This window comes from Triticum urartu, chromosome 5A, assembly GCF_056163025.1.
Source record: "Triticum urartu cultivar PI428250 chromosome 5A, HENAU_Tu73, whole genome shotgun sequence".
Classification (NCBI taxonomy): domain Eukaryota; kingdom Viridiplantae; phylum Streptophyta; class Magnoliopsida; order Poales; family Poaceae; genus Triticum; species Triticum urartu.
In genome coordinates, this window is record NC_141877.1 from 680,639,989 (window position 1) to 680,663,388 (window position 23,400).

Below are 23,400 nucleotides of genomic sequence, written 5' to 3' on the forward strand. Positions count from 1 at the left end.
CTGGTTACTTCCGGCTAATGATGAAGCCATGGATTTCTTTAATACTTTGACACTAGGAAACCTCTCTCGACCCCTCGGCAATCCTCGACCCCTCGAACCCTCGACGACCCTGGACCCCTCGACCCCTCGAACCCTCGACGACCCTAGACCCCCTCATGTCGAAGTTATCGGGTAGGGGGTATATCGACAACGACATACCCAATACATGCATACATACATACATATCACATGCATCCATACATATATGAACAAAATTAATATCTACTAATTAACAACCTAAATAAAAAAACTAATACATATAGGAAGAAGAAGAAAAAAGAAGAGAAGAAAGAATAGAGGAGAAGACTTCCTCTTCTTCCTCTCCTCTTCTTCTCCCTCTTCTTCTCCCTCTTCTTTCCCTTCTTCCCTCGACCCCCTAAACTAGTTCTCAACCCTCGACCCCCTAAACTAGTTCTCAACCCTCGACCCCCTAAACTAGTTCTCGACCCCCCTCATGTCGAAGTTATCAGGGAGGGGGTATATCGACCCCCCCTCATGCTGAAGTTATCGGGGAGGGGGTATATCGACAATGACATGCATACATGGAAAAAAATGCTATCCATCTATACATACATAGCCACATACATATATACGTGGAAATAATGCTATGAAAAAAATATGAACAAAAAAAATGCTATGAACAAAAAAAATAATACACATAAACAAAAAAATACATATATGAACAAAAAATGCTCTGAACAAAAAAAATAATACACATATATGAACATATATACATACACATAGCCACATACATATATACATTATATATACGTACAAAAAATGAAAAAAATGATAAACAGGTGGTGGCGGCTCACAGCAGCGAGGTTGACTGGCGAGGGCGAGGGCGGGGGCGGCGAGGGCGTCGGCGAGGGCGGCGGATGGCTCGGGGAGGAGGGCGGCGAGGGCGGCACGGGCTCTGGGAGGAGGGCTCGGGGATGACGGCGAGATCAGGGGCGGCGCGGGCTTGGGGACGATGACGAGCTCGAGGGGCGGCGCGGGCTTGGGGACGACGGCGAGCTCGAGGGGTGGCGCGAGCTCCGGGGCGGCGCGGGCTCGAGGGCGGTGCGGGCTCGAGGGCGGCAAGGGCTCGGGGGCGGCGCGGGCTCGAGGAGCGGGCGGCGGCGGCGACGAGGAGCGGGCGGTGACGGTGACGGCGACCTCGGGGCGGCGACGGCGAGCACGGGCAGCCTGGCGGCGTCGTCGGGGCGGGATCGAAGAAACTGAACCAAAATTTTCACAAGTGTGGCTTATATAGACGGAGCATTGGTCGCGGTTCATGGCACAAACCGTGACCAATGCCCCCCTTTAGTCCCGGTTGGTGCCACCAACCGAGACCAAAGGCCTCTTTTCAGCAACCCAAAGGGCGAGAAGCGGCGGCCTTTGGTCTCGGTTGGTGGCACCAACCGGGACTAAAGGGGGGCATTGGTCATGGTTTGTGCCATGAACCGTGACCAATACCCCCCTTTAGTCCCGGTTGGTGCCACCAACCGGGACCAAAGGCCTTGTGCGGCTGCTGCGTCGAAAGTTTACTCCCACCTCGCTAGTTGAGAGGGGTGCGCAGTGGTTTATAAGCCCCACTGCCGCACCCCTCATGAGCTCCTCTCCATTGCAGGCTTACGGGCCTAATTGTCACTGCTTTGCCTGTGGGCCTACTGGGCCTCCTGCGGGCCTGAATCCTGGCCCTTGGATGGGTTTCTAGTCGTATTCAGGCCGTGGGTGCCCAGTAGGTGGCATTTTTTTGGTTTTTTGTTGCTTTATTTATTTTCTTTTGTTTTTTGCTTTTTTTAATTCTTTATGCTTTTAGTTTTAGAAAAATTATAAACTTTTTGTTAATGCCATTAGTTTTCAAATTTGAAAACACTTTTTTTGTTTTTTGTTTTCTTTGTTGCTTTGTTTATTTTATTTTGTTTCTACTTACAACAAAATACTTATTGTTGCTATTTTTTTCCAGTTTTTTGTTTTGTTTTCTGCATTATTTATTTTCTTTTGTTTTTTGCTTTATTTTTTTATTCTTTTTGCTTTTAGTTTTAGAAAAATTATAAACTTTCTGTTACTGCCATTAGTTTTCAAATTTGAAAACACTTTTTTAGTTTTTTTGTTTTCTTTGTTGCTTTATTTATTTTATTTTGTGATTAACTTTACTATAAAAATAGTTTTTTCCTGTTTTTTTGATTTGTTTTTTACATTATTTATTTTCTTTTGTTTTTTCTTTAATTTTTAATTCTATTTGCTTTTAGGTTAGCGAAATTATAAACTTTCTGTTAGTGCCATTAGTTTTAGAAAAATTATAAACTTTCTGTTAGTGCCATTAGTTTTCAAATTTGAATAGTTAAAATTTGAATTCTTTGAAAATTGTTTGAATCACAAGTTTGTGATTAACTTACTAAAAAATGAGAATAGATGCGCTTATAGAGAAAATTCAACCTAAATTCCTAGTAAATTTCTATGAATTTCAGAGAAATTCACTATGAATTTAGGTTAAACTTTTCTTTATTAGGGCATTTATTTTCACTTTGAGAGGAGTTCAACAAGACAGAGAGGGAAGGGCTTATAAACCGGTGTGAGCCCCCTTCGGTTGGCGAGGTGGGACTAAACTCTGCTCGCAACGAGGACCAACCCTTTAGTCCCGGTTTGTGGCACAAACCGGGACTAATGGTCATGGGCCAGGGGCGAGGAGCAAAATTATAAACTTTCTGTTAGTGCCATTAGTTTTAGAAAGTTGAAAGTTGGCATGGGCCAGGGACTAATGGTCATGGTATTACGAAGGCCGAACCATAAGACATGAAAGCATTTCAAATGAACTCTGAAAAAGTTGAAAGTTGGCATGGTATCATAATTTCACCCACATAGCATGTGCATGTACAAAACGGACAATGGTAGCATGTTCGTGTGTTACAAAGTTGGCATGGTATCATCATAATAGTTGCGGGAGAAAGTCTTCACTTTTTCTTCGCTTGTGTCATTTGCTTATTGCGCCGTAACCATGGATAATCTTCATTGTTTATCAGGATGCTTGGGTCAGCCTTGACATTGAAGGGAGGAATTTCATGAAACTTTTCATAATCTTCAGACATGTCTGTCTTGCCGTCCACTCCCAGGATGTCCCTTTTTCCTGAAAGAACTATGTGGCGCTTTGGCTCATCGTATGATGTATTCGCTTCCTTATCTTTTCTTTTTTTCGGTTTGGTAGACATGTCCTTCACATAGATAACCTGTGCCACATCATTGGCTAGGACGAACGGTTCGTCAGTGTACCCAAGATTTTTCAGATCCACTGTTGTCATTCCGTACTGTGGGTCTACCTGTACCCCGCTGCCTAATAGATTGACCCATTTGCACTTAAACAAAGGGACCTTAAAATCAGGTCCGTAGTCAAGTTCCCATATGTCCATTATGTAACCATAATATGTGTCCTTTCCGCTCTCGGTTGCTGCATCAAAGCGGACACCGCTGTTTTGGTTGGTGCTCTTTTGATCTTGGGCGATCATGTAAAATGTATTCCCATTTATCTCGTATCCTTTGTAAGTCAATACAGTCAAAGATGGTCCCCTGGACAACAAGTACAACTCATCACAAACAGTGTTGTCACCTCTAAGACGTGTTTCCAACCAACTGCTGAAAGTCCTGATGTGTTCACATGTAATCTAGTCGTCGCACTGCTCCGGGTGTTTGGAGCGCAGACTGTTCTTGTGTTCATCGACATATGGGGTCACCAAGGTAGAGTTCTGTAGAACTGTGTAGTTTGCTTGAGACCAAGAATATCCGTCCCTGCATATTATTGAGTCTCTTCCAAGAGTGCCTTTTCCAGTCAGTCTCCCCTCATACCGCGATTTAGGGAGACCTATTTTCTTAAGGCCAGGAATGAAGTCAACACAAAACCCAATAACATCCTCTGTTTGATGGCCCATGGATATGCTTCCTTCTGGCCTAGCGCGGTTACGGACATATTTCTTTAGGACTCCCATGAACCTCTCAAAGGGGAACATATTGTGTAGAAATACGGGCCCCAGGATGACAATCTCGTCGACTAGATGAACTAGGACGTGCGTCATGATATTGAAGAAGGATGGTGGGAACACCAGCTCGAAACTGATAAGACATTGCGCCACATCACTCCTTAGCCTTGGTACGATTTCTGGATCAATCACCTTCTGAGAGATTGCATTGAGGAATGCACATAGCTTCACAATGGCTAATCGGACGTTTTACGGTAGAAGCCCCCTCAATGCAACCGGAAGCAGTTGCGTCATAATCACGTGGCAGTCATGAGACTTTAGGTTGTGAAACTTTTTTCTCTGGCATATTTATTATTCCATTTATATTCGACGAGAAGCCAGTCGTGACCTTCATACTGAGCAGGCATTCAAAGAAGATTTCTTTCTCTTCTTTCGTAAGAGCGTAGCTGGCAGGACCTTTATACTGCTTCGGAGGCATGCCGTCTTTTTTGTGCAAACGTTGCAGGTCCTCCCGTGCCTCAGGTGTATCTTTTGTCTTCCCATACACGCCCAAGAAGCCTAGCAGGTTCACGCAAAGGTTCTTCGTCATGTGCCTCAATTTGATTGAGGAGCGGACCTCTAGGTCTTTCCAGTAGGGTAGGTCCCAAAATATAGATTTCTTCTTCCACATGGGTGCATGTCCCTCAGCGTCATTCGGAACAGCTAGTCCACCGGGACCCTTTCCAAAGATTACATAGTGTAAATCATTGACCATAGCAAGCACGTGATCACGGGTGCGCATGGCGGGCTTCTTCCGGTGATCTGCCTCGCCTTTCAAATGCTTGCCTTTCTTTCGACATTGATGGTTGGTCGGAAGAAATCGACGATGGCCCAGGTACACATTCTTCCTGCATTTGTCCAGGTATATACTTTCAGTGTCATCTAAACAGTGCATGCATGCGTGGTATCCTTTATTTGTCTGTCCTGAAAGGTTACTGAGAGCAGGCCAATCGTTGATGGTCACGAACAGCAACGCCTTAAGGTTAAATTCCTCCTGTCTGTGCTCATCCCACGTACGTACACCGTTTCCATTCCACAGCTGTAAAAGTTCTTCAACTAATGGCCTTAGGTACACATCAATTTCGTTGCCGGGTTGCTTAGGGCCTTGGATGAGAACTGGCATCATAATGAACTTCCGCTTCATGCACATCCAAGGAGGAAGGTTATACATACATAGAGTCACGGGCCAGGTGTTGTGATTGCTGCTCTGCTCCCCGAAAGGATTAATGCCATCCGCGCTTAAAGCAAACCATACATTCCTTGGGTCCTTTGCAAACTCATCCCAGTACTTTCTCTCGATTTTTCTCCACTGCGACCCGTCAGCGGGTGCTCTCAACTTCCCATCTTTCTTTCGGTTCTCACTGTGCCATCGCATCAACTTGGCATGCTCTTCGTTTCTGAACAGACGTTTCAACCGTGGTATTATAGGAGCATACCACATCACCTTCGCAGGAACCCTCTTCCTGGGGGGCTCGCCGTCAACATCACCAGGGTCATCTCGTCTGATCTTATACCGCAATGCACCGCATACCAGGCATGCGTTTAGATCCTTGTATGCACCGCGGTAGAGGATGCAGTCATTAGGGCATGCATGTATCTTCTCCACCTCCAATCCTAGAGGGCATACGACCTTCTTTGCTGCGTACGTACTGTCGGGCAATCGTTATCCTTTGGAAGCTTCTTCTTCAATATTTTCAGTAGATTCTCAAATCCTTTGTCAGGCACAGCATTCTCTGCTTTCCACCGCAGCAATTCTAGTACGGTACCGAGCTTTGTGTTGCCATCTTCGCAATTGGGGTACAACCCTTTTTTGTGATCCTCTAACATGGGATCAAACTTCAGCTTCTCAAATCCTTTGTCAGCCACAGCATTCTCTGCCTTCCACTGCAGCAATTCCAGTACGGTACCGAGCTTTGTGTTGCCATCTTCGCAATTGGGGTATAACCCTTTTTTGTGATCCTCTAACATGTGATCGAACTTCAGCTTCTCCTTTTGACTTTCGCATTGCGTCCTTGCATCGACAATGACCCGGCGGAGATCATCATCATCGGGCACATCGTCTGGTTCCTCTTGATCTTCAGCAGCTTCACCCGTTGTAGCATCATTGGGCACATCGTCTGGTTCCTCTTGATCTTCACCAGCTCCCCCCATTGCAGCATCACCGTATTCAGGGGGCACATAGTTGTCATCGTACTCTTCTTCTTCGCCGTCTTCCATCATAACCCCTATTTCTCCGTGCCTCGTCCAAACATTATAGTGTGGCATGAAACCCTTGTAAAGCAGGTGGGAGTGAAGGATTTTCCGGTTAGAGTAAGACCTCGTATTCCCACATTCAGTGCATGGACAACACATAAAACCATTCTGCTTGTTTGCCTCAGCTGCATCGAGAAACTCATGCATGCCCTTAATGTACTCGCGGGTGTGTCTGTCACCGTACATTCATTGTCGGTTCATTTGCGTGCATTATATATAATTAAGTGTCCAAATTAATAGAAGTTCATCATCACATTAAAACCAAAGTGCATACATAGTTCTCATCTAACAACATATAGCTCTCCAGAGCATCTAATTAATTAAACCATACATTGAAACTATGTAAAACATTTCAATGCGAAAACAAATGCGATCATAATCGCAACCAAGGTAACAATTGATCCAACGGCATAATGATACCAAGCCTCGGTATGAATGGCATATTTTCTAATCTTTCTAATCTTCAAGCGCATTGCATCCATCTTGATCTTGTGATCATCGACGACATCCGCAACATGCAACTCCAATATCATCTTCTCCTCCTCAATTTTTTTTATTTTTTCCTTCAACAAATTGTTTTCTTCTTCAACTAAATTTAACCTCTCGACAATAGGGTCGGTTGGCATTTCCGATTCACATACATCCTACATAAATAAAATCTATGTCACGTTGGTCGGCATAATTTTCGTAAACAATAAATGAACCAATAGTTATAAAGATAATATATATACCACATCCGAATCATAGACAGGACAAGGGCCGACGTGGGCGGATACCAAAACCATCGCACTATATAAGATGCAATAATAAAAGTAAGAAAATAATACAAGTATCTATGTAAACATACAAGTAAGAATATTTTCCCTTTCAGAAAGAAGATAAAACAAGAGGCTCACCACGGTGGTGCCGGCGATGAGCTCGGCATGGGTGATCGACAGCGGTGAAGACGGGGACGGGGCGTGACGGACCGCTAAACCTAGACAAATATTATGGAAAATGGAGTTTGGAGGTCAAGCTTGGAGAGAAGAAAGCTTAAGTAGTGTGGCTCGGGCATTCCATCGAACACCTTGTGTGCATAGGAGGTGAGCTAGAGCACCACCAAGCCCTCTCCCCCTCGGCCAGAGAAAAAACAGAGCACTGGGGTGCTCTGCTCGCGAGCAAGGGGTATATATAGGCACCTCATTGGTCCGGTTGATGACATGAGCCGGGGCTAAAGGGGAGTCTTTGGTCCCGGTTCAAGCCACCAACTGGGACCAATGGTGGTGGGCCAGGAGCGAGGCCCATTGGTCCCGGTTCATCCCACCAACCGGGACCAAAAGGTCCAGATGAACCGGGACCAATGGCCCACATGGCCCGGCCGGCCCCCTAGGCTCATGAACCGGGACCAATGCCCATATTGGTCCCGGTTCTGGACTGAACCGGGACTAATGGGCTGACCCGGCCTGGACCAAAGCCCTGTTTTCTACAAGTGTCCTATGTCTAAGTCCTAAGACAATATATATATGTATGCGTGTGTTATATATATAACTTATTAAAAGTAACTTTCAATCACACATCCTTAGTTTAAAATATGAGTATAATAATTCAAATGACTCCATCGAGAACAATAATAACCCTAGACATGATGTCCGGAAATCATGAAGAAAAGATCAAAAGAGCATACAAAGAATTAGGAATTTATAGATCGGATGATTGGAACCCTAGACATGTTACATAGAATTACAAAAAATTGATAAATTGGATTACAATACGTACATACTAAATAAAGAATAAATAAACTACTGAGATTGTCAAATTGAGGTTTGGGGATGGACAGGAACATGGATGCGTATTTCTTGACTTTCAGTCGGATGCGTACTTGTATAGGTATTGCCGTATTGCCGCGGTGCCGGATGCCGGATGGCCGGGCTGTCGCCTGCCTGCCGGACTGCTGTGTAGCGGCGACGGCGAGCCGGCGAGGCGAGAGCGACGCGGCAAGGGCCAAGGGGCAAGGAGCCGAGCGAGCGAGAAGGCCGATGGGCGGGCGAGGGCAACGAACCTACGAAGGAAACGTCAAAACGAGCGTGAGTCATGGCGCCGCTTCGCTTCGCATATCCATCAGCGATCGCTAGTTAGCTATATCTGGGTCGCCTAGCCCATCCTATTTCTTTTCCTTAATTCTTTTGTAATTTTTTACTTGCTTTTTGCTGGGCTATAGTATATGCATATACTTCATCATGTGCCCCTCCCCCCCCCCCCCCCGCGGGCCCTGGGCCGTCGCCCCGTCGCCCATGCCCCAGGGCCGGCCCTGGCCTAAATGGGGCTCTCTTTTGACTGGTGATTGTGCTACTTGTTGGACATGCCTGCATTCGATAGTTTTTTTTACAAAGAACGTTTTCCTTGAATTGATATATTTTCCTCAAATTTGAATTGCTTACCACGAGTGCCATATGGTAAAATTGATAAATTGAAGTGATACAACCATACTAATAACATCTTCAATACCATACCTAACTTTTTCATGGATACCCAAAACTTGCCAATATGGATAGCATCTACAGCCAGACACCCCAAACCGCCTCAAAATGTCCGGGTGGACCGTCCGGTGAATGACCATTCAGAAAAAGCCGACCGACTCGGACGCCTCAAACCGCCCTCAAACGCCCAGGCTGTCTGGCGCCCCTCATATCCAGCCAAAATGTAGGGTAATACGGGGTGGCTCGGGCGCGTCCACTACGTCATCCCGACCAACCCGTGACCTGAAAAATATACCCTCCGATGAAACCTAGACCGCAGTTCGCTCAGTCCACTTCACTTTCTCCGTCCATTCCTCATCCCAATCCGTCATTTTCTCCCGCGTCCGATCCATGTTGGATGACCGCAGTAGCTCCGGCTCCGATGGCGACGAGAGCTACGTCGATGTGGCCCCTCTCCGCATTGGTTTGCGCCGCTCCCGTCTAGATCGGGGCAGCAGTAGTGGCAGAAGTTCGCGAAGCGATGTTGCCAGGCCGTCCCACCGTCGCAGTGTGGGTAACGTTGCCGGGCCGTCCCGTACGCCGCGCAGCACTGGGGCTGCGATGCCCGCTTCGCGCCATTGCAGGTACGCTACTCCCCCGCCACCACATCCCTTCTACCTCCGGAAGGTGTGCACAGGCACCATTGGGTGCGTGTGCCCTCGCCGGCGCCGGGCTGGTCGAGGACGCCCAATTAGGAGGCGCGGGCCGCACGGCGCGAGCGGCGACACGTCGGCGAGGCGCCGGGCAATCACGAGCGATGGTTGATCCCAAGGACACACTCATCACGCCCGTCCTTCGGCGCTCCCTGGCAACGGCGGAGTCGGATGCGCTGCGGCTCCAGCTCGGTATCGAGCTGTCGGAGCAAGCGGCGTCAGCGAAGGAGAAGGCGAAGAGGCACACGGCCGAGCAAGAGTGCTTTCTCTGGAGGCTTGCCGGGGAGCACATGGAGCTGTCGGACGACTCCGACGACGGATCAAGCTTCGACGACTACAACAACGACCCTCCGGCGGCCGACGCCTAGACCGACCGCCAAAGCAGCACCGCCGACCGCAAGGGGAAGGGGCGGCAAGGAAATGGTGATTTCCTCCGCCTTTTCCCGTTTAGTTTAGTTTTTTACGTATGTTTAGGGTACCATCCAATTGAAACTGCATATTTTGGTTGTCCAATGATCATTTATACTTGAATTATGCTAGATTTAAGTAGATTTGAAGTCGGTTGCGTTCATCTACGCAGGTTGACCGTCATACATGTATGTGCTGCATGGATATGAGGAATCAGATTTGAAATACACAGATGCAGACGCACCAAAATAAAAAGTGACTAGTCACTATCCACAAACACGTTGGGTGCGCTCACGGACGTATAGGTGTCCGGATTTGGTAATCGCTTCCGTCTGCCGCCGCCGAAAGCCTTGACTCTTTACCGCTCGGAGAGCTTTGCAGCCACCCCGCCGCCCTCCACCGAGCAAGATTAAGACCCAGGCAACACGTCCACGTCCGGCATAGGCAGGCGCACCGCAGCAGTCCGGTATAAGAGCATCTCCAATCGTTGGCCTCCTCAGGAGGCATAAAAATCGCCGCTTGGGGTGAGCCGGTGGTAGAATCAGCTCTGGGGTTGGTTGGGCATCCAACCGCCGCCCCCAGGTCACCCCCGGGCGCCGATATCAGCCCATTTCTGGCCTCTTTTCGGCCCACTTTCGGTGAAATATGGCCTAATATGGATGAAAAACGGTCAATATTCGGCGTGGTTTGGCGTTGAATTCTCAACATAAATATTTTTTATCACATAGTTCATCACAGAAAATCAAATAGTTCAACAAAATAGTGCAACAACAAATAGTTCAATACAAATTATATAGTTCAACAAATAAAAACTCATATTTCATCACACGTCGAGCTAGGCAGCGTCGCCCTTGATCCTCCATAGGTGCTCCACCAGATCCTACTGCAGTTGATGATGCACCTGTGGGTCTCGGATCTCCTGACGCATACTGAGGTAGGCAGTCCAGGTTGCCGGTAGCTGGTGATCAACTTCGGCTAGAGGACCCTGCCTGTAGTATGGTTCAGTGTACCGTCCATTGACCTCGAAGTTCATCGGAGGAGAATGACCTTCAACAAGCTTAGCAAAGACAGGGGAGCACTGCAGCACGTTGATGTCATTGTGAGTTCTTGACATACCAAGGAAGGAGTGCCAAATCCAGAGATCATGTGTGGCCACAGCCACAAGTACCACATTGCAACCGTCTTTGACGCCTTTGCACATCCCCTGCCAAGCAAATGGAAAGTTCTTTCATTTCCAATGCATGCAGTCGATGCTTCCAAGCATCCCAAGAAATCCTCTTACTGCATTCTGTGCTAGGATCCGAGCAGTGTCTTCTGCATTGGGTGTTCGCAAGTATTGCGGTCCAAACACTGCGACCACTGCTCGACAGAACTTGTAAAAACACTCAATGATGATGGACTCGGCCATTGCGCCCATAGTCGTCGAGTGAATCACTTGGAGCTCCGTATGCAAGCATCCTCATCGTTGTCGTGCACTTCTAGATTGAGGTGAATTCAAGTTTGCCGGTGCAATCCTTCTTGCACTTGAAGTAGCTGTCGAACTCCCGGATGGAATTCACAATCCTGAGAAAAAGCTTTCGGCTCATCCGATAACGGCGCCGAAATACTTTGTCGCCGTGCAGTGGAGCGTCGGCGAAGTAGTCGGAGTAGAGCATGCAGTAGCCTTCGAGATGATGCCGGTTCTTCGCTTTCATCCTCCCCGGTGCCGAGCCACCTCGCAGCGGCTTTTCATTGCTCGCCAGCAGGCCGGCAAGAGCGGCGAGGACCATGAGATGTTCCTCTTCCTGGACGTCGGCCTCGGCTTCCTCCTCCAACAGCGCGGCGAGCGCCTCCTCGTCGTCCGAGTCCATTGCCGAGGCAGGCAAATCACCGAACACGTTGCGGGCGCGGTGGGCGTGCACCTGCCGTTACACTGCCCCTCCGCGGCCGGAACACCGGGAAAATCGCCTAGCCGGTGCTGCAGAGGCTGCCTCAGCGAAACCTCTGCTCCTTTTCCTGCGGGGAATGGGCTATCTAGCGGTGATGGGCGGTGGTCGGCGCGGGGTGTGGGAGGCGAATCTGGAAGATAGACTTGACTTTTCACCAAACGGTGTGGGCCAGATGTGCTTTTCCATTGCGCCGGAGCCCCCGAGCACCGGGTTCGGCCTGCGATCGTTGGGCCCAAAAATGGGCTGAACCGTCGGATTTCGGCGTCTTGAGAGCACGACTGGGGCATTTTTTCGGCGCCGGCGCGGAAAAAGTCGCCGGGGAGGGGGGGGGGGGCTTTTGGGGGCGCGGTTGGAGATGCTCTAAGCTCCCGCCGCCGGCCACCCTCGGTGTACTGCCTCCCTTCTGCCCCCGAGCATCGTTTTTGCCACATTGTGAAGTAAACACCTGCTTTTTTTTTGTCTACTTCCTCTATTGGATGCTCTAACCAACTTTAAGACCTAGTAGAAGTTCCTGTCCAGGAAAAGGATGTGCAACTACTGTTATGAATTGATTTTTTGGCGTGACTTTGCTCTGTGTCGGTGTCCATGCTCGTTGCTTTTCGTTGCATGTATCAATCAGATTCACTAACGTCCTGATGATCCAGCAGTTAACAACGGGAATCATATGTCCTTCTGTTCAGAGTATGGTCGAGTAGCTAGGCACGGTCGATCCATCGGGGTTCCAGGATTTTGGTGGCAATAGAAAGGCGTGTTTTGCTGCTGCCTTTCATTGAAGATAAGACAACTGCTCCGCAGACCAGGGAGAGACGACGACAAGGGAGAGATTGAGAACTGAGCTCAGTTGGCAAGACGCTGAAGTTCGCAGCCAGCCCATTAAAGTTTAAGTCTTGACTTAAGCGTTTGATGCTCATGAAGTTTTCTTCTATAAAAAAATGCTTTGGTTGGTCTTTTTTTTTTTAAGATGGTCAGATTGGTAGGCGGCCACTCTTAAAAGAAGAAGAAGAAGAAGAGGACCATATTGATTGCGTCGATCGTTTGCGTTTGCATGTACTCTATGGACCATGCTGGTACACGCCTTGGGCCTAAATGAGGCTGTATTTTTTACCAGTGCTGGTGCTATTCGTTTTATATGTCAGATTTTCTTTGATAAAGAATATTTACATGCGATCTGTATACTGAAGTGATACAACCGCACTAAGCGGATGTTAGGTCTATGCTTAGAACAACAAAGCCAACACATCCCAAAAATAAAAATATCTTCTTACAATGTAAGAATATATTTATTTTTCTTACAACAGCCTACACTGTGGAGGAGCCAGGTTTGAGACCAACACCAGTCCAAAAATTTGGCAACGTGAAAAACTTTGACATTATAACTCCGCCCAAACCTGATATGAAATCAACACAATAACACTCATAGCCATACACATCACACCGTAGACCATACACTTAGTAGACTCATACATCTTCTCCATTGTAACGCCCTCTCATGAGGTCCTTCACCATTAATAGAAATCCAAAGCGGAACGTAGGGTATTACCTTATCATGTCGGCCAAAACCTGGGTAACCCCTTGTGTGAGCTCCCTTCTAGTACTTTTGATATCGTTCCCCACCCTACCGAGGGTACTAACAGTTTCATATACCCTCAACAAACTAAGGCTAAAGAGATACATATGAACACATTCGAGGTTCTTACAATATGACAAGGCACACCTGCACAAAAGGTCGTCCAATTGTTGTTTATTGAGTCTACCACCTAGTTAACAAAATCAAAATAGTACCCCATTCATTCCAACTAAAAGAAGTTTTACTTGGGACAAATTAGAATTTCAAGTAATTTGGAACGGAAGGTGTAATTCATTTATATTTGAAACTTTACGTCAACAAAGTCGACAGCCGATTGAACATGTGACGTGCACTAGGTCCAGGTCAAAGTTTCAGCTTCGCATGCATGCATGCATGGCCAGGACGACGGCAGACACTGTTCTCCGAGACAGGCAAGCTCTCCAACGACGCACGTTATGATTTGACACAGCAACCTTTACATAACTTAACCGGTCGGTCACTTTCCCGCCAACCCCGCAGCAATACCTCGATGATTAGGCACCCATCTCTTTCCCGTCGTAGAAAGGTAAAAACTTGGACAGCAAAGATAACCATAACCAACTTCCTGGGAGCAGTAAACGTCACTGTTTTTTTTTTAAATGGTCACATAGCAGTTGTGTACAGAGCTGCACACATTATGTGAGGAGAGGAAATCACGCCATAGCCCGGCGTGTTTCTTTACACTCTCGGTTTTGAGCCGAGGAGCCCATATAGTCATGTCATCAATAACAGCCCTAATGGAATCAGAAGTAGGAAGATCTATTCCTTAAAAAACTTTTTTGTTCTGTGCATCCCAAATCTTCCAGAGAACGATAAGGAACATGAAGGGGCGGACCGAAGTTGGCAACGCAGCCGGTAAAGTCGTGGTGAAGAGGTCCCTAATAGGCATGAAGCACGGGCGAATGGAGGTAGCCTGCCAAATTCTCCGAGCTGCCGGGCATGTGGAGAATAGGTGCTCGCGATCTTCAACCTGATGAGAACATCTTGGGCATGCTTCTGTATTCAGGATGCTCTTTTTATGCAAGTTCTTACGGGTGTTAAAGCGGTCGAGGTAGAAGAGCCATCCGAAGATCATAACTAATACCACAGTACGTACTAATCAGGCTCATCTTGTACGAGAAATAGTGCAAATTAATATCCTTTTTTTTGCACCGTACTTGGATTAGGATGGAATATGTATTAATAAGTCCTCCGATGTAGTAGGATCGTCCTAACAAACTTTAAGACCCAGCAGAAGTTGTTGTCCTCGAAAAAGGATAGGCGGCTACTTCTATGATTGATTTTTTCCTTTTTTTTTGCGTGACTCCCGAAACAAGAGGAAGAGAGCATTGCCTTTTTCTGGAGATGCATGGACAACTGCGAGGTCAACATGTGTTTATGCAACTTCTGGATGACCTCGTGGAACACATTTGGGTCCACACTGAAAATCGGTAAATTTTGCTTTTAGTTTATCGATTATGCACTATAAACAATATTTATGTTTGAACTCGCTACACTGTCCTCCTTGCTATAGTAGCCGAATCGTTACACTGGCATCACAGGACTATTTAGTACTCCCTCCGGTCCTTTTTACTCTGCATATTAGAATTCTCTGAAGTCAAACTTCATAAAGTTTGACCGTATTTATATGAAAAAATATCAACATCTGCCATGCTAAAGTTATACATTATGAAACTTTAAGTCATGACAAATCTATTGATATTGATTTCAGATTGTGAATTTTGGTACTTTTTTCTATAAAGTTGGTCAAACTTTACGAGGCTTGACCTCAGTCAAATCTTATATGCGAACTAAAAAGGACCGGAGGGAGTACGAATAATTTGTATTCATGTGCACTAAACTATGTTTGACCAAAATGATCGATGTCTATGTATTTGCATGGATTTTTCTTTTTGAATTTTCACCGGGGGGGGGGGGGGGAGTTTTCCCCACCTGAATAATTTGTATAGATATGCGGACCAAAGGTCCTGATGAGGCATCGTACATTCACAAGGTCAAGAGAGAGAGGGGGGGAGGTCAAACCCAGCAGCAGGGGCTTAAACAGGATTGGAAAAACAGGGCAGCCAGGCATCCACCGCATGTTTTAGGGGGCGGGGCAGCCGAACACGCCAGAGCACCGCGTCGTCCCTGCACCGGCTGAGGAGCTCGGGGAGTGACGGGGGGGGGGGGCTCTGGAAGACCACCGCATTCCGGTGCTTCCAAAGTTGCCAGCAGCAGAGCAGCAGGAAGGTGGGCCCCGACCCCGCCGGCACCCGAGGCGGCGGGGTGAGGAGGTGAAGCGAACGGACGGAGGTAGTCTCAAGGGAGCTCTTCCCGACCACAGTCCAGAAGCGTTGGGCGAACGCACACCCGAAGATGAGGTGATCAGTTGTCTCGAGGGGAGTGGAGCAAAGGGGGCACCCTGCTCCGGCAGCGTCGACGATGTGCTTGCGAAGGAGGACGTCCCTAATGTGGATCCTGGCCTGCACCAGAAGCCAAGCGAAGAAACGGACCCGGCTGGGGGCGAAGCTGCCCCAGACAAAGGCCTCGAAAGGCACCCCAAGCCCACCGAAGTGGCACAGCTGGTAAACGCCGCCCGACGAGAGGAGCGAGCCCTTGGCGCAGCCAGGGCGCAGAGACCGTTCGTCGGGCGACTCAGAAAGGGTCACGGCACCAACGATCCGAAGCAGCTCGGCACGCTCGCGCCCCCAGCATGGTTTAGGCGCGGGACCAGCACCACGTCGATGCCGAGACGCAGGACCTGGGCCACAGAGGCTTCCGGCGCGGTGGTGTGGGAAAACAGCGAAGGCAGCCGCCACACCAGGGCGCCTCCTGGGAGCCAAGCGTCCAACCAGAAGGCAGTGGTGCACCTGTCCCCCAACTGGACCGTGGAGATCGCCCTGTAGGTCGGCATGAGCCCCGCCAGGGAGTCCCAGTGGGAGCCAGGGGGGTCGACGCCACCAGCGGGGTGAGAAGGGAGCGCCCGATCTCGGACCAAACCCAAGTGGCCCATGGCGAGTCCTGTTGAGAGTGGAGGCGGTGAAGCAGCTTCAGCAGGAGAGAGCGGTTCTGGACCGGGAGAGCACGCACCCCCAGTCCTCCCTCGCTCTTGGGGCGGACCACCCGCTCCCAAGCAACAAGGCACTGGCCCCCGACGCCCTATCCGCAGCAGCCCATAGGAAGGAGCGCCGAAGAGCATCCAGAGCGCGCAGCACCGACGGCTGCAGCTCCATAGCCGCCATGATGTAGGTGGGCAGCGAGTCGAGGACGGCGTTGAGCAGGACAAGTCGACCCCCAAAGGAGAGGAGCTGCGCCCGCCATCCGGACAGGTAACGCTCGGCCTTGGCGATGAGTGGGAGGAAGTCGTCCATCGTCAGCTTGCGGTTGGAGAGAGGAAGCCCAAGGTAGACCTGAGGAAAACTCCCCACTTGGCAGCCCAAGACATGAACCATGTCCTGAAGATCATCCTCGGGGACGTGCATGGGTACCACCGTGCTCTTGTGGAAGTTGATGACAAGCCCAGTTGCCGCCGCAAAATCATCAAGGATGCTATTTGCATGGATTTGATACTCAAAAAAAAAATTGTGGTTGTGAATGCTTTATTTAAGTGTCCATGGACGCATCCACGGTGTATAGTGGCTCGGATTAGCTACTCTCGGTTGTAGATGCCGTTAGGACCTAGCAGAAGTTCCTGTCCTCGAAAAGGATGGGCACCAACTACTTGTATGAATTGATTTTTAGCGTGACCCTTCTCTACCAGTAGCTGCTTTTCGTTCAGCGTACCTTTAGTGAATCAACCTGTGGTTGAGTTGGTTAGGTGGACAGTGGTATCCCCAACCCATCAGGGTTCAAATCCTGGTGCTCGCATTATTCCTGAATTTATTTCAGGATTTCCGGCGATGCGCTTTCAGTGGGAGGAGACGTTTCCGTCGACGACGAGGCGCCTACGGTGACTTCATAAATCTCAAGATGATATGCCGGCTCAGTCTCTTGAAGGTGCTCATAGGAGTGAGTGTATGCGCGTGTATATGAGCGCTTGTGTCTGTACTGATGCTCAAAAAAAAATCAGCGTACCTCTAAAAAAATCTGGTTATTGAGCAGTTAACGCGGCAAAAAAAAACACAGCGGGATTCCATGCATTGATCGCTTGCGTTTCCATGCAAAGCGCAGCTGGAGTCTTTGTTTAGGGCAGGCCGAAGCTGAAACTGGACCTGAAGCCAAATCCTATTAACATTTTTTCTTCAGTTTTCTAAACTGTAAAAAAACTGGGACGTCAATGATTCCATCCCACGACCTCTCTCGTTCAATATTAGCGCCGATAGCCAACAGATCCACCAACCTTACTTGACTTGTTACATCCTTTTTCTTCTTTCCCCATTTATTTCGTTATTTTTTTCTACTTTCCGTTTTTTCTATTTTTTTCAAATGCGTGAACTTTTTTTATATTGAAGAACTTTTTCGAATTGGTGAATTGTTTTTTAAAATCTGTGAACATTTTATAAAATTAATGGACTGTTTCAAATTCATGGATTTTTTATCAAAATCAATGAACTTTCTTCAAATCCGTGAACTTATTTTTAATTTGTTAACTACTTTTATCAAAGTTGATGATTTTTTTTCAAATCCATGAAATGTTTTTATCAAAATGAATGAACTTGTTTTCAAAATGGATGAACTTTTTTTTATTTTTGTAAACATTTCTTTAAAATTGCCTGAATTTTTATTCAAAATAGATGACCTTTTTAAAACTTCGTGAATTCTTGTCCAAATTTGCGTTTTCTTTTTCCAAATAATTTGTGCTGGGACTGAGACATGGGTTAAATAAATCGGATTTTGGATAGAGCATAACGAAGTTATCATGCCTCAGTGGTTGTAGCGTGAATTCCGTCGTCAATGGAATGTGGGTTCGAAGCCCACATATTGCAAGTTTTTCTTGCCTTTTGTTCTTTGAACCTCTGGACGCTTGTTGCTGTGCCGGCCCACTACCGCGCGCCTTCTAGCGCTAACTGGGCTAAGCGCCGCTTAGAGCATCGAAGAGGAACACTCGGATCGGAAGCCCACCACCGGCCTCACCCACCCCGACTGGGCCGACCCATTGGCAGCTTTGTGAAACGAGTCAGTGCCCTAGATCGAGCTAGGCATTGTAACGACTCGGCTACTATAGCAAGCCGACAGTGTACCAAGCTTTTTCTTCAGGTAGTTTTTTATTTGGCATTTCTTTTCATCTATTTTTAGCATAAAAATATTTTTAAGGCAATATTTTCGGAAATTTTGAGCCTATTTTTTTAAAAAATAAATACGTACTTATTTGAAAAAGTGATTTGCGAAAGGACAAACATTTTTCTGAGAAATCATGAAAACATTTTATAAGGACCGTGAACAAAATTTTGAAAACAAAAAACATTTAAAAAATTCAATGTTTTTTGAGAAAAAAGAACATTTTTAATACTACTTTTATCGCAAGTAAATATTACCTAAAAATGCAACATTTTATGATGGAATGTGAACCTCATTTTTTAAAAAGTTTTAAACATTTCTAATGACTTTTCATTGTTTGAAAATCCAATATTTTTTGAAATTTGAAAAAATTGTCAAACACGAAATATTTTTCAAAAACTTGAATATTCTCTAAAATTGTTGGAACAATTTTGGAAAACGTGAATCTAGAGAAATATGCAGAAAGAAATTTGGAAAAGGCGAAGAGAGAGAAACTGAGAAATGTAAAAAAAGAAGGAAATTTGTGAACAAAAGAAACAACAAATAGGAAAAACTGGACCGAAAGTTTCTAGATGGTTCCAAAACCGATAAAAATAGCACCCGAACTGATCGGCCTAAAAACTTTAATTGACTGAGGATTCTTCACTTTTGGAACAAGTACAATAGCTGTATCATTGATATCTGCTGCCACAATCCTGATATTAAAGAATGATTGATAGCTCGAATAATATCCTTCTAGATCAAGCCCCAGTTCTCTGAAAGAATCTGCCGGAAAACCATCTTGAACTGGAGCTTTTAATGGTCCAATCTGGAAAAGGACATCACTAATTTCTTTCTGAGAAAAATGGTTTACGCTGGTCAGCGTTCATACCATCATTCACAAGTGAACACACAAGAGAAAGAATATAAGAGGGATCCACATTAGCATCACAAGAATAAAGCTGCTTAAACTATGTATTAGTAATCATTTTATGTACTAAGCTCTTCAATGTAATAAGTATTAACTAGTGGTGTACTGGCTCATGGAGTTGGGGAGGGGGTGGCTGGGCTCACATATCGATTTCCATTCATGCATATGGAAAATTTGAAGATATTTGCGGAAAAGAACTTATGGCTATATTTGGGCAGTTTTACGCGTACACAAAAGAGCTAGGCTAGTGCGACGGAGAGAAAACGACAGGCAAGGTGCGTCACATTTTTATCTTTGGCAGTTTATGCGTACACAAAAGTAAAAGAGCTAGGCACTAGAGTTCCTCCCGAGATTCCTCACAGTCTATTGACCTAAACAGGCCCGGTCCTGATATTTAAGGTGCCCGAGACGAGAGTAGAAATAGGGCCCTTAAAATAGTTGTACTTTCCTGAGATAATACAAAACCAGTAACAATATGTCATCATCATTATGGTTTACTGAAAGCAGATCATCCATCCATGGAGTACATATGAATAACTCTGTGGCTTGGCCACTAGAATGTGGGAACATCCAATCGTGTCAATGACCCCACGTACTACAACTTAGAGCTAGAAAGGAAGCACACAAACCCAACAAAATGTTGCCCCAAGAAAGCAATCTCTTTATAAGAATGGAATCCCAACAAGTCAAATCCGAGGCTCATTTTCAAATATATGTGAGTCTTCTCGGCCTCTTATATAGATGCCCCTTCTTTTACTCAATCATCAATGTCACTATTGTTATCAGAGCCGAAGCCATGATATTTTATGATCGTCTGCACCCAAATATGACCAGCGCGGTGTAAGTTCCATTACTTGGTAATCTCTTCTTGTCTATTAACTCAGAAGTAGTGTCGCTCAATTGAGGGTTTGAGGATAGCCTCATGCTTTAGTGTCCACTCTGTCGTTGGACATGAGTCGGATGCTTCATGAAGTACCCATACTCCGATTTGGTGTCTACAGAGAGCAGTGTAAGGCCAACTTCACTGTGCGACCCCAAACGGACGTCCGTTTTGTCCTGTTTTTGTCCCTTTGGGTAGGGATTTGGGGTCGTGTCCGGGTCTGTCCTGGGATGCGGTGGCCGTCCGCCCAGCGCGCGGCCGCATCCTTTTGCCCCATCCTGTCCGTCAGGGCTATGAATTGCCCAAATTTGCATTAAAACTAGTTTCAAACCCAAATATTTGTCTGAAAATTAAAATAGTTTTACAACCCAATTGAAATTGTCTTGACTGAACATAAAATGGATAAATACATCTATTGGTTGCCAACGTGATCCCACACGTGCTCAACCAAGTCATTTTGAAGATTCACATGAGTGTGCCAATCACGCATCTCACGGTGGAATTGGACAAACTGTTCAAATGTGGCCGGGTCTTGGTGCAGGGGCTCAATATTTTCACCTTGATAATCAAATCCTTGGTCGAAAATACTCTCATCATGCTCGTCCTCGACGATCATGTTGTGCATGATCACACAAGCAGTCATCACCTCCCAAAGCTTCCTTTCATCCCATGACAGTGCAGGGTTTCGAACGATACCCCACCGGGATTGAAGCACACCAAAAGCACGTTCCACATCCTTTCTAACACTCTCTTGCATTTGGGAAAATCTCTTTCTCTTCTCATCTTGGGGTTTCGAGATTGTCTTCATAAAAGTTGACCACTGAGGATATATACCATCTGCTAGATAGTATCCCTTGTTGTAATGGTGGCCGTTGATCTCAAAGTTGACAGGTGAGGAGTGGTCTTCTGCAAGCCTCGCGAAGACTGGAGAACGCTGCAGCACGTTGATATCATTGTGAGAACCTGCCATGCCGAAGAAAGAATGCCATATCCAAAGATCTTGTGATGCCACCGCTTCTAATATGACAGTGCACTCGTTAACATGCCCCTTGTACTGGCCCTGCCAAGCAAATGGACAGTTCTTCCACTCCCAGTGCATACAATCTATGCTGCCAAGCATACCTGGAAAGCCTCTAGCTGCGTTGGTCGCCAACAATCTCTCTGTATCAGCGGCAGTTGGCTGCCTCAAGTACTCTGGGCCAAAGACCTCGATCACAGCCTGGCAAAACTTGTACATTGACATCAGACATGTTGTATCACTCATACGCACATACTCATCCACCAGATCGCCTGGAATTCCATATGCAAGCATGCGGATGGCCGCGGTGCATTTCTGGTAGGAGGAGAATCCAAGCTTGCCAAGGGCATCCGTCTTGCACTCGAAGTATGGGTCATGAGCAACCACTCCCTCTCGAATACGATTGAACACATGCCTGGCCATACGAAAACGGCGACGAAATTTATCCGGCCTGAAGAGCGGGGTGTTGGCAAAGTAATTTGCATAGAGCAGGGCGTGGCCTCTCTCCCTGTTGCGGTTCAAGTTGGGAGCACGGCCAGGGACTGACCCCCTGTACCGAGAAAGCTGCCGTTGAATATGGTCGTGAACGACCAGTGCAGCCACCACAAGATCGTCATCATCCGACGACGAATCGTCGGATGAACAAAGGAAGTGATGGTAGAAAAACTCGTCTCCACTGTCCATACCTTTGTTGGCAAAAGGTCGAACACCTTGCGCTCGTGGTGGCGAAGAGGCCGCGATAATCACCTCGACGCAGCAGGGTGGTTGCCGGCCAGCTACAGGCCGCTCTGGAGCTCTCGTCGGAATCTGCCTCGGCCGCCGTGGTACGTCGCCGGCAGTCGTGTCCCCTCTGCCACCGGCAAGGACGGCGAGGGCCAAACCTCCTCCGATCGACGACCAAAATTACGGCGGAAGCGCGGGCGTGGTGGCGGCCATGTCGAGACGTGGTTTGGTACGGACGGCGGGGGGGCTGCGCGGTGAGGAGGCGACCGGAGAATAGCGGCGGCGCTGGCGGCGGGGCGGGGCGAGGAGAGAGGGTGAAGCGTTGGGAGCGGAGGGACTGCTAGTGTCCCCGACAGGCGGGCCACGGGGAGGACAAGGGCGTGCGTCGAGGCCGTCCGCGCGCGTCCGTTTCACCCCAAACCGAGCGCAACTTTGGACCGAGGATGGGTCGAAAGCGGACGGAGACCGGCCATTTGTCCGTTTGCGCCCGCGCGCTGGGCCGTCTCGTTTGTTCCTTTTACCCCAAACGGACGGGGGCGGACAGGATAGGGTCGCGCGGTGGAGTTGGCCTAATAGATCCCTTACCTCGATTTCCGAAAATAGACAGATGGTATAATACCCCCAGTATCTCATGACCACAGACCCGTGACAAAAGTATCGGATTTGGGGATTTTGATAACTAGATACTTCTGTTCTTACAATGGCAACCTATGGTACAACCAGGCACGTGGACAAAATAATAATAAATTACTTATAGCATTGCAATGCAGGCAAAAGGTACAAATTTGACCTCAAGGCAAAACTATTTCACAAACTAAATTATTTTTGAAAGTATTTCACCCAGCTGACTCATAATCTGTACCACCTGACAGCAAAGCGCTGCACTCTACTGTTAAATGAAAAAAACACGTCTAGACCATGCAGTCCGAATGATTGTGGGTGGTTTAAGATTCTGCAGCATTCGTGTCCCATATACACCACGTTGGCTAACGGGCGCCCCGATGTCTCTCCTTCAACAAGAGGGGTAGGAAAACCCTCGCTGAAGGGAGGCCCAGACGGGTCGACCCAGGAGCTTAGGAGGCAACAGCATTCCTTTTATGTTTTTTTCTTTATTTTTTGTTTTTGTTTATACTTTACAATATTATATATATAATGTTGACCAAGCATTTGAAAAATGTTAAATTCTATCGAAAAATGTTTATCATGTATACGCAAAATGTATAAACTATATGTATAAAAAATTGATCTTGTATTAAAATGATAAAATGTGTATAGAAAAAATGTTGGAAAAAATTT

At 47.1% G+C, this 23,400-nt stretch overlaps 1 protein-coding gene and 1 pseudogene across 1 annotated transcript; both read right to left on the reverse strand.

Annotated features, from left to right (window-relative positions):
* Nucleotides 1-15,413: 15,413 nt before the first annotated feature.
* On the reverse strand, nucleotides 15,414-16,369 carry LOC147974102 (uncharacterized; annotated as a pseudogene).
* A 4,406-nt stretch (nucleotides 16,370-20,775) lies between these two features.
* On the reverse strand, nucleotides 20,776-22,065 carry LOC147974103 (uncharacterized). The gene has a single exon (XM_087524911.1). The coding sequence runs from the start codon at nucleotides 22,063-22,065 to the stop codon at nucleotides 20,776-20,778; it is 1,290 nt and encodes a 429-aa protein (XP_087381037.1).
* Nucleotides 22,066-23,400: the final 1,335 nt, after the last annotated feature.

What these genes read in the sequence shown, in the direction of transcription:
- LOC147974103 (XM_087524911.1), bottom strand. Translation starts at nt 22,065, where the DNA reads ATGGACAGTGGAGACGAGTTTTTCTACCATCACTTCCTTTGTTCATCC.